The sequence below is a fragment of the Salvelinus alpinus genome, chromosome 2 (assembly GCF_045679555.1).
Source record: "Salvelinus alpinus chromosome 2, SLU_Salpinus.1, whole genome shotgun sequence".
In the NCBI taxonomy this organism is placed as follows: Eukaryota; Metazoa; Chordata; class Actinopteri; order Salmoniformes; family Salmonidae; genus Salvelinus; species Salvelinus alpinus.
Window position 1 is genome coordinate 111,228,677 of NC_092087.1, and position 11,221 is coordinate 111,239,897.

The following is an 11,221-nucleotide window of genomic DNA, read 5'->3' on the forward strand; positions in this document are numbered from 1 at the left end:
TCAGCTATCATAGCCAGTTGTATCAACTTCAAAACAGCCTGAATGACATTAACGAAGCCTATGGATTGAGTAGAATATAATATCATGTTGTACCAAGGATGCAAGTCGTATATACATGTAGTTATTACCATGCATGAGATCCCCACATTGTAGCCTGTACATTTAATATATTCACTGATCATGTACTCTACCTTGGCAAATAAAGGTGGTTTAAGTATGAATGTCTTTGAGATAATTTTTCAGTCATATCCAATACCAGGAGTATCAAATTCCAGTCTTTGAATGACGCTGTGTCTGCATGTATGTATTACAATTCTACACTTCAACAGTGTTTACCAATCTTGGTCCTGGGACATCAATGGTTACACATTGTAACTAATAGACTAGAAACAGGATTTAACTAGTTAATTCATATATACAGAAATATAATGTTAAAAACCAGAACACTACACTTCCTATGCATCATGTAAATACTCTAACACCGGTTCATCTCAACATCTAATGCCCTTCATCTGCATTGATCTGATAAACACAGGATAGGTGGAGTATTTCCTCACATTACACTTCATTTCAACCAGTAGAGAATGTGAAACGCTTTATTGAAAAGCTCATTGTCCAAGTGTTATAAATACAAGTTCAATCTGTACTTCATTGCACATCTGTTGTGAATTATAAAAACAGAGGAAGAAAGAGGAGGTGGGAGAGGTGTAAAAGACAGAAAGGGAAAGAGGTAAGCACATAGGAGCAGGGAAGGCAGCACATGATTAATGAATCACAGTGCTACATAAATATTGTCTCAGTTCATCACAATTACATAATAGTGTCTCACGTCGGCCCAAAGGTTATCTTAAAAGCAGGTGAGGTGTCGATGATGGGACTGGGGGTTGGCATCCTCTCACATCAAAACATATCTGCAGACGAGAGACAGATGGAGAGAGCATGTTTAAGCCTTGTGTTTTTATTTTTTATTCTAACATTGTTAGTCATCAATCAGGAGGTGAAATGCAAAACTGACCTTGGATCATTAACTCTGGGACTACTGCATCTATCTGTATTTCAATGTAAAGCATCTCTTTAATAATACTTCCTGTATAATATAAACTGACCTGGGATCAGTAACTCTGGGACTACTGCATCTATCTGTATTTCAATGTAAAGCATCTCTTTAATAATACTTCCTGTATAATATAAACTGACCTGGGATCAATAACTCTGGGACTACTGCATCTCTGTCTGTATTTCAATGTAAAGCATCTCTTTAATAATACTTCCTGTTGACCTGACCAAGTGACCTCTCACCTCTGATCATGCTGTGCCCTCTATGTAGCCTGTTCAGATGCAGGAGGGGTTCACCGACACAGCTGATATAACCTAGAGGATTTAGGGAGAAGGGGAGAGAGGGATGAAGTGAAGGAGAGAGACTGTTATTGAGAAAATAAGGTAGTTAAAGTGACAGTGTTCAACAGGAATCTGTGTGTGGCCTCACCTGGTGTCCACACCACACTAAGTGGCTGCAGAGTACTTTATGCTGAAAAACATGAACGGACCCACGAGGACAAACAATATAGCGTAGTTATAGAAATAATGAAGTGTCTTACTATTCTCCATGGTTGGCCCTCTTGCCTATTCTTTGAAGGTGGAAGGAGCCACAGTTATACACCTGAGCCTGCTTACTGCACAACACAATCCATCAATCAGATTGATACATGAGTGTGTAGGTGTGGGTTATAGGGTGTCTAATTGTTCTACATTTTTTTTCAATATGGGTGATAGCCTAGTTGTTTTTGCTCAGACATCACACCCTTACCTAAACAGCACCCTCACCTGAGAAGTAGAAATCAAAGGGAGAGAAACTGTGAATTGAATAACTGCAGTTGACATAGCTAAGTAAATGGAAGAATACTCTTATTGCAATGTGAATGGCTCTTAAAAGAGCCTTTGGTTGTGCATAGTGTAGTCTATGGTGTTGCCAGGAGTAGGGGAGTGTGTACTTACGTTTTGCCCTGTCTGCATCCTGGGAGTAGGGGAGTGTGTACTTACGTTTTGCCCTGCGTGCATCCTGGGAGTAGGGGAGTGTGTACTCACGTTTTGCCCTGCGTGCATCCTGGGAGTAGGGGAGTGTGTACTTACGTTTTGCCCTGCGTGCATCCTGGGAGTAGGGGAGTGTGTACTTACGTTTTGCCCTGTCCTCATCCTGGGAGTAGGGGAGGGTGTACTTACGTTTTGCCCTGCGTGCATCCTGGGAGTAGGGGAGTGTGTACTTACGTTTTTCCCTGTCTGCATCCTGGGAGTAGGGGAGTGTGTACTTACGTTTTGCCCTGCGTGCATCCTGGGAGTAGGGGAGTGTGTACTCACGTTTTGCCCTGCGTGCATCCTGGGAGTAGGGGAGTGTGTACTTACGTTTTGCCCTGCGTGCATCCTGGGAGTAGGGGAGTGTGTACTTACGTTTTGCCCTGCCTGCATCCTGGGAGTAGGGGAGTGTGTACTCACGTTTTGCCCTGTCCTCATCCTGGGAGTAGGGGAGGGTGTACTTACGTTTTGCCCTGCGTGCATCCTGGGAGTAGGGGAGTGTGTACTTACGTTTTTCCCTGTCTGCATCCTGGGAGTAGGGGAGTGTGTACTTACGTTTTGCCCTGCGTGCATCCTGGGAGTAGGGGAGTGTGTACTCACGTTTTGCCCTGCGTGCATCCTGGGAGTAGGGGAGTGTGTACTTACGTTTTGCCCTGCGTGCATCCTGGGAGTAGGGGAGTGTGTACTTACGTTTTGCCCTGCGTGCATCCTGGGAGTAGGGGAGTGTGTACTTACGTTTTGCCCTGCCTGCATCCTGGGAGTAGGGGAGTGTGTACTTACGTTTTGCCCTGCCTGCATCCTGGGAGTAGGGGAGTGTGTACTCACGTTTTGCCCTGTCCTCATCCTGGGAGTAGGGGAGTGTGTACTCACGTTTTGCCCTGCCTGCATCCTGGGAGTAGGGGAGTGTGTACTTACGTTTTGCCCTGCGTGCATCCTGGGAGTAGGGGAGTGTGTACTTACGTTTTGCCCTGCCTGCATCCTGGGAGTAGGGTAGTGTGTACTTACGTTTTGCCCTGCGTGCATCCTGGGAGTAGGGGAGTGTGTACTTACGTTTTGCCCTGCCTGCATCCTGGGAGTAGGGGAGTGTGTACTTACGTTTTGCCCTGCGTGCATCCTGGGAGTAGGGGAGTGTGTACTTACGTTTTGCCCTGCGTGCATCCTGGGAGTAGGGGAGTGTGTACTTACGTTTTGCCCTGCGTGCATCCTGGGTGTAGGGGAGTGTGTACTTACGTCTTGCCCTGCGTGCATCCTGGGAGTAGGGGAGTGTGTACTTACGTCTTGCCCTGCCTGCATCCTGGGAGTAGGGGAGTGTGTACTTACGTGTTGCCCTGCCTGCATCCTGGGAGTAGGGGAGTGTGTACTTACGTTTTGCCCTGCGTGCATCCTGGGAGTAGAGGAGTGTGTACTTACGTTTTGCCCTGCGTGCATCCTGGGAGTAGGGGAGTGTTCCTGCTCAAATCATTTTGATGCACTATGAGAGGTAGGCACGCTTTTTCTGTCGTCTTCAGAAAAGCTAAGGTATTAGCAGGCTCCTCGAATGATCCTACTCCGCTAGCCAGCACCTCTCCTAAACAGGTGTTCACCGGACGTGCTACCTGTCCCAGACCTGCTGTTTTCAACTCTCTAGAGACCGCAGGAGCGGTAGAGATACTCTCAATGATCGGCTATGAAAAGCCAACTGACATTTACTCCTGAGGTGCTGACCTGTTGCACCCTCGACAACCACTGTGATTATTATTATTTGACCATGCTGGTAATTTATGAACATTTGAACATCTTGGCCATGTTCTGTTATAATCTCCACCCGGCAGAGCCAGAAGAGGACTGGCCACCCCTCATAGCCTGGTTCCTCTCTAGGTTTCTTCCTAGGTTTTGGCCTTTCCACAGAGTTTTTCCTAGCCACCGTGCTTCTACACCTGCATTGCTTGTTGTTTGGGGTTTTAGGCTGGGTTTCTGTACAGTACTTTGAGATATCAGCTGATGTAAGAAGGGCTATATAAATCCATTTGGTTGATTCTACTCTGCTAGCCAGCACCTCTCCTAAACAGGTGTTCTACTCTGCTAGCCAGCACCTCTCCTAAACAGGTGTTCTACTCTGCTAGCCAGCACCTCTCCAACAGGTGTTCTACTCCGCTAGCCAGCACCTCTCCTAAACAGGTGTTCTACTCTGCTAGCCAGCACCTCTCCTAAACAGGTGTTCTACTCTGCTAGCCAGCACCTCTCCTAAACAGGTGTTCTACTCTGCTAGCCAGCACCTCTCCAACAGGTGTTCTACTCCGCTAGCCAGCACCTCTCCTAAACAGGTGTTCTACTCTGCTAGCCAGCACCTCTCCAACAGGTGTTCTACTCTGCTAGCCAGCACCTCTCCTAAACAGGTGTTCTACTCTGCTAGCCAGCACCTCTCCTAAACAGGTGTTCTACTCTGCTAGCCAGCACCTCTCCTAAACAGGTGTTCTACTCTGCTAGCCAGCACCTCTCCTAAACAGGTGTTCTACTCCGCTAGCCAGCACCTCTCCTAAACAGGTGTTCTACTCCGCTAGCCAGCACCTCTCCAACAGGTGTTCTACTCTGCTAGCCAGCACCTCTCCTAAACAGGTGTTCTACTCCGCTAGCCAGCACCTCTCCAACAGGTGTTCTACTCCGCTAGCCAGCACCTCTCCTAAACAGGTGTTCTACTCTGCTAGCCAGCACCTCTCCAACAGGTGTTCTACTCCGCTAGCCAGCACCTCTCCTAAACAGGTGTTCTACTCTGCTAGCCAGCACCTCTCCTAAACAGGTGTTCTACTCTGCTAGCCAGCACCTCTCCTAAACAGGTGTTCTACTCCGCTAGCCAGCACCTCTCCAACAGGTGTTCTACTCTGCTAGCCAGCACCTCTCCAACAGGTGTTCTACTCCGCTAGCCAGCACCTCTCCTAAACAGGTGTTCTACTCTGCTAGCCAGCACCTCTCCTAAACAGGTGTTCTACTCTGCTAGCCAGCACCTCTCCTAAACAGGTGTTCTACTCCGCTAGCCAGCACCTCTCCTAAACAGGTGTTCTACTCTGCTAGCCAGCACCTCTCCTAAACAGGTGTTCTACTCTGCTAGCCAGCACCTCTCCTAAACAGGTGTTCTACTCTGCTAGCCAGCACCTCTCCTAAACAGGCGTGCGTTTCTTTCGCCTCTAGATTGGATGCATTGATCCATTGTTAACGTTCTGTTTAAGACTGTACTTACTGGTGTTAATCCGATCTTCTTCCTCCTCCTACAATCCAAAAACTACATCCTCTTCTTTAACTGAAACATCTTTCTCTTCTTCTTTCACGGTAACAGCCTCATCCTCTACTTGTTTTTGTATTGTAACAGTCTCCTCTTCCTCCTCCTCTTTGACTACAATGTTCAGTCCCAGAGCTTCTTTCTCCGTCCAGCAGACCTCCTCTTCTTTAACAGAAGGAGAGTAGTTTAGTGATCTCATGGTCGGAGATGTTAGCTAGCTAGGCTAATGCTAACTTAACCAGCCAACAAGTACATACGACAGAAGTGTGTTTAATACACAGCGACTAATATACACCAAAACAGTGTAAAGAGCGTGGATGTTGTAGCTATGTTTGCTCGAAAGCTACCGAGGTGTCTGACTAGCTGTTGTTGTTGAAGGAGCGTCCCGTCCACTAGATTATACGTCACACTGGCAGCATCGCCTGAACCTGAAAGACGCACATCGCCATCTGCTGATTGGAGTGGGAAACGCAGTTGAGGAACCAAAAGTTTATTTTTCATTTATTTCATAAAAGTGTAATCTAACCAAAGTCTTGCAGATGTTTACATGGTTTGACACATCTGCCAGGTGATTCACTTCTAACCGAAGTCTTGCAGGTGTTTACATGGTTTGACACATCTGCCAGGTGATTCACTTCTAACTTAAGTCTTGCAGGTGTTTACATGGTTTGACACATCTGCCAGGTGATTCACTTCTAACCGAAGTCTTGCAGGTGTTTACATGGTTTGACACATCTGCCAGGTGATTCACTTCTAACCGAAGTCTTGCAGGTGTTTACATGGTTTGACACATCTTCCAGGTGATTAAAAATCTAATTTCAGTACCAGTGTATTATATATATTTTTTTTCACCAATGTCATGAAATCCAATTGCAACTCCTCTACGGACTCGGGGGAGAGGCGAAGGTCGAGAGCCATGCGTCCTCCGAAACACGACCCTGCCAAGCCGCACTGCACATCTTGACACACTGCTCGCTTAACCTGGAAGTGATACTGCCTGGATTAGAACCATAAAATGATGCAGCTGATGATCATTAAATTAGAATCAGAGACTGTAGTTACGCCTCTAGTGACGCCAATGACAAGCATACCCATTACATGATGCAGCCACCACCATGCTTGAAAATATGTAGTCAGTGATGTGTTGAATTTGCCCCAAACATAACGCTTTTGTATTCAGGATATAAAGTTAATTTCTTTCCCACATTGTTTTTCAGTATTACTTTAGTGCCTCATTGCAAACAGAATGCATGTTTTGGAATATTTGTATTCTATACAGGCTTCCATCTTTTCACTCTGTCATTTAGGTTAGTATTGTGGAGTAACTACAATGTTGTTGATCCATCCTTAGTTTTCTCCTATCACAACCATTAAACACTAACTATTTTAAAGTCACCATTGGCCTCATGGTGAAATCCCTAAACAGTTTCCTTTCTCTCCAGCAACTGAGTTAGTGACTGGGTATATTGATACACCATCTAAAGTGTAATTAATAACTTCACCATGCTCAAAGGGATATTCAATGTCTGCTTTTTTTTACCCATTTACCAATAGGTGCACTTCTTTGCGAGGCGTCGGAAAACCTCCCTGGTCTTTGTGGTTGAATCTGTGTTTGAAATTCACTGCTCGACTGAGGGCCATTACAGATAATTGTATGTGTGGGGTACAGAGATGAGGTAGTCATTCAGACATCATGTTAAACACTATTATTGCACACAGAGTGAGTCCCTGCAACTTATTATGTGACTTGTTAAGCAACATCTTTACTCCTGAACTTATTTAGGCTTTTAATTACATTTGTAAACATTTCCAAAAACATAATTCCACTTTGACATTATGGGGTATTGAATCCATTTAACCCCAGTATCTCTACTTGCACATTCATCTTCTGCTATTCACATTCACATTCCCTACCATTCCAGTGTTTAATTGCTATATTGTAATTACTTCGCCACCATGGTCTATTTATTGCCTAACCTCTCTTATCCTACCTTATTTGCACATGCTGTATATAGATTTTTCTACTGTATAATTGATTGTATGTTTGTTTATTCCATGTGTAACTCTGTGTTGTTGTATGTGTCATTGCAAATGAGAACTTGTTCTCAACTAGTCTACCTGGTTAAATAAAGGTGAAATAAAAATACATATTTAGGTATAGGTGCTTGGGCCCTCATACCACCCTCATGGAGTCTGTTTCTGACCGTTTGAGCAGACACATGCACATTTGTGGCCTGCTGGAGGTCATTTTGCAGGGCTCTGGCAGTGCACCTCCTTGCACAAAGGCGGAGGTAGCGGTCCTGCTGCTGGGTTGTTGCCCTCCTACGGCCTCCTCCACGTCTCCTGATGTACTGGCCTGTCTCCTGGTAGCGCCTCCATGCTCTGGACACTACGCTGACAGACACAGCAAACCTTTTTGCCACAGCTCGCATTGATGTGCCATCCTGGATGAACTGCACTACCTGAGCCACTTGTGTGGGTTGTAGACTCCGTCTCATGCTACCACTAGAGTGAGAGCACCGCCAGCATTCAAAAGTGACCAAAACATCAGCCAGGAAGCATAGGAACTGAGAAGTGGTCTGTGGTCACCACCTGCAGAATCACTCCTTTTTGGGGGGTGTCTTGCTAATTGCCTATAATTTCCACCTTTTGTCTATTCCATTTGCACAACAGCATGTGAAATGTATTGTCAATCAGTGTTGCTTCCTAAGTGGACAGTTTGATTTCATAGAAGTGTGATTGACTTGGAGTTACATTGTGTTGTTTAAGTGTTCCCTTTATTTTTTTGAGCAGTGTACTTAACATAGTACAATCTAGTAGCATCAGTAAAATCTGTTGAAATAAAACCACAGATAAATATACCTAACATAGTACAATCTAATAGCATCAGTAAAATCTGTTGAAATAAAACCACAGATAAATATACCTAACATAGTACAATCTAATAGCATCAGTAAAATCTGTTGAAATAAAACCACAGATAAATATACCTAACATAGTACATCTATTACACAATACATTACAATACATCAGAAATAGTTACACATTATAGATCCATTCATGGATGTACAGGTCTGTTGGATAAACCTTCAGAAATAGTTACACATTATAGAGATCCATTCATGGATGTACAGGTCTGTTGGATAAACCTTCAGAAATGTCCGCTGCTGATTTCTTCCAGGTGTCCATAGCGGACACCCTGGTCCTGTGAATCCTGGCCGTGGACAAATTCTCAGTCAGAAACATAAGTCAGAACACAGCCTCTCTATTCTCTCATGTGTTTTCAGGTCCTCTGACTGGGAAAATGTCTTTCCACAATGAGAGCAGTGGTATGTTGTCTCCTCCTGTGTATTAGTATGTTGGAAAGGCTTCTCTCCTGTGTGTGTTCTCTCATGCTTTTTCAGAGTCCCTGACCACCTAAAACTCTTTCCACACTGGGAACAGTGGTAGGGCATTTCTCCTGTGTGTGTTCTCTCATGCTTTTTCAGAGTCCCTGACCACCTAAAACCCTTTCCACAGTGAGAACAGTGATACGGCTTTTCTCCTGTGTGTTTTCTCTCATGCTTTTTCAGGACCCATAACCACCTAAAACTCTTTCCACAGTGAGAACAGTGGTACGGTTTTTCTCCTGTATGTATTCTCTCATGCGTTTTCAGACTCCCTGACCACCTAAAACTCTTTCCACAGTGGGAGCAGTGGTGTTGGTTAGGCGTCTCTGGGTCTGTTTCCTCTGAGGAACTCTTCCCGCTGTCAGAGTCTGGTCTCTCTCCTGCCAAAAGACAAACAGATTATTTAGTTAAACAGAGAGACCTGAATGAAGCCTGTATTAAATAAAATTGTCTTCCTATGAGGTTTAATCTAGACTAGATCCCTCAATAACCTGAGGTCAGTCTTCACAACATTACATCATTAAAAATATACTTCGTGACGGTGAGATTTAAAAACAAATGATGTAGAGCTCCAAATCTAATCTCTCAGGGAATGTCATGATGTCATAATAAGAGCTCTAAAATAATAGATAATGTCATGGTTACAGGCTGAGCAGAGCTCTATAATAATAGATAATGTCATGTTTATAGGCTGAACAGAGATGGTTGTTTGCCATTCTGTGAGACAATTAAGTTGTGATTTTGTGGTGGGGGGACTCTGATGGTATACACATGTTACAGTTAAGCAATAAGACCCGAGGAAGTGTGGTATATGGCCAATATAGCATGGTTAAAGACTGTCCTTAAGCACGACGCAACGCAGAGTGCCTGGATACAGCCCTTAGCCGTGGTATATTGGCCATATATCACAAACCCCTGGGGTGGATTATTGCAATTATAAACTGGTTACCAACGTAATTAGAGCAGTAAAAATACATGTTTTGTCATACCCATGGTATACGGCCTGATATACCACGGCTGTCAGCCAATCAGCATTCAGGGCTTTAATCACCCATTTTAAAATGTAGCTTTAACATTATATTATCACATAAATTCCTATAGTACAGAACAACATTTTCAAGTATAGAATTTCAGTAGCATGCTGCTTAAAAACCACACATTCATTCAAAACCTTTAGAGAGTTAGAGCCCGTTTTTAAGACAGTACTTACTGGTGGTAATCAGATCTCCTGACTCCTCTGTCAATATGGCCGTTATCTCTCCCTCTTTCTCCTTCTTCACTCCAAAAACGGAATCCTCCTCTTTCTCTTTCACTCTGAACGCGTCTTCCTCTTCTTTCACTGAAACGTCTTTCTCTTCTTCTTTCACTGTAACAGCCTCACCCTCTACTTCTTGTTTTACTGTAACATCCTCCTCTTCCTTCTCCTCTTTCACAACAATGTTCAGCCCCAGAGCTTCTTTCTCCGTCCAGCAGACCGCATCTTCTTTAGCAGGCGAGGAATACATCAGTGAGCTCATGGTCGGGGATGTTAGCTAGCTAGTTAGCATGAGCGACTAGTTTAGTGCTAGGCTAACTTATCAAGCTAGCTAGTTGACTAAGAATGTACCTATAACATTTAAATGGGGGTAATTAACTAGATGTCAGACGTATATTTAAAACACAGAGGCAAATATGCACAGAAAACAGCCTAAATGTTTCGGCTATGTTGGCTACCAAGGTGGCTGACTCGTTGTTGTTGATCCGTTCCGTCCACTAGATTACACGTCACGCTCGCAGCATCGCCTTAAAGACGCACATCGCTGTCTGCTGATTGGAGGGGAAACGCAGTTAAGATACTTTTTTTGTTGTTGCACACAAATGTATTTTTCATTCCTTTCATGAAATAATAATATTATATTGAGACGTTCAAATAGAGCAGTGCATATTTTGAGGGAGAATTTAAAACATACTCTCCTTCACATCTGTATTTAAGGCAGTTTCATATTCATTCATTTAAAGACACCCACTGGTCACACACTGGTTGAATTATCTGTCAGACTAGGAACGTTCTGCAGCCTAGTTTAACAGTGATCTATGTTCTATGAAAGCTGCTGGGAGCAAACTGGGGAATAGCTAGAGGAAAACAAAGCTAACTGTGCATCCCCAGTCCCTGGTATATCAACAGACTGCATACAAACCTAACTACATCACCAGGCCCTGGTATATCAACAGACTGCATACAAACCTAACTGCATCCCCAGTCCCTGGTATATCACCAGACTGCATACAAACCTAACTGCATCACCAGTCCCTGGTATATCACCAGACTGCATACAAACCTAACTGCATCCCCAGTCCCTGGTATATCACCAGACTGCATACAAACCTAACTGCATCCCCAGTCCCTGGTATATCACCAGACTGCATACAAACCTAACTGCATCCCCAGTCCCCAGTATATCACCAGACTGCATACAAACCTAACTGCATCCCCAGTCCCTGGTATATCACCAGACTGCATACAAACCTA

The 11,221-nt window shown here is 44.3% G+C and overlaps 4 protein-coding genes and 1 long non-coding RNA gene across 6 annotated transcripts in view; 2 read left to right on the plus strand and 3 right to left on the minus strand.

Annotated features, from left to right (window-relative positions):
- The window catches only part of LOC139548391 (zinc finger protein ZFP2-like), a 315,038-nt gene that overhangs the window by 160,061 nt on the left and 143,756 nt on the right, over window positions 1-11,221 (plus strand). The window lies entirely within an intron of this gene.
- Window positions 1-11,221, plus strand: part of LOC139548509 (zinc finger protein 180-like) — a 284,664-nt gene that overhangs the window by 144,495 nt on the left and 128,948 nt on the right. The window lies entirely within an intron of this gene.
- LOC139548897 (zinc finger protein 180-like) overlaps window positions 1-11,221 on the minus strand; it is a 324,124-nt gene that overhangs the window by 121,324 nt on the left and 191,579 nt on the right. The window lies entirely within an intron of this gene.
- Window positions 1-11,221, minus strand: part of LOC139552291 (zinc finger protein 420-like) — a 36,699-nt gene that overhangs the window by 10,306 nt on the left and 15,172 nt on the right. Inside the window, exon 3 of the mRNA XM_071363882.1 lies at window positions 8,990-9,092. Within this exon, the coding sequence (XP_071219983.1) occupies window positions 8,990-9,092 (103 nt within the window). The remainder of the gene's footprint in view (window positions 1-8,989; window positions 9,093-11,221) is intronic.
- Window positions 100-5,717, minus strand: LOC139550437 (uncharacterized). Its single transcript, XR_011670039.1, has 3 exons — window positions 5,285-5,717; window positions 1,300-1,371; window positions 100-911 (listed from the first exon to the last, which is right to left on the minus strand). It is a non-coding gene; the product is annotated as an uncharacterized lncRNA (long non-coding RNA).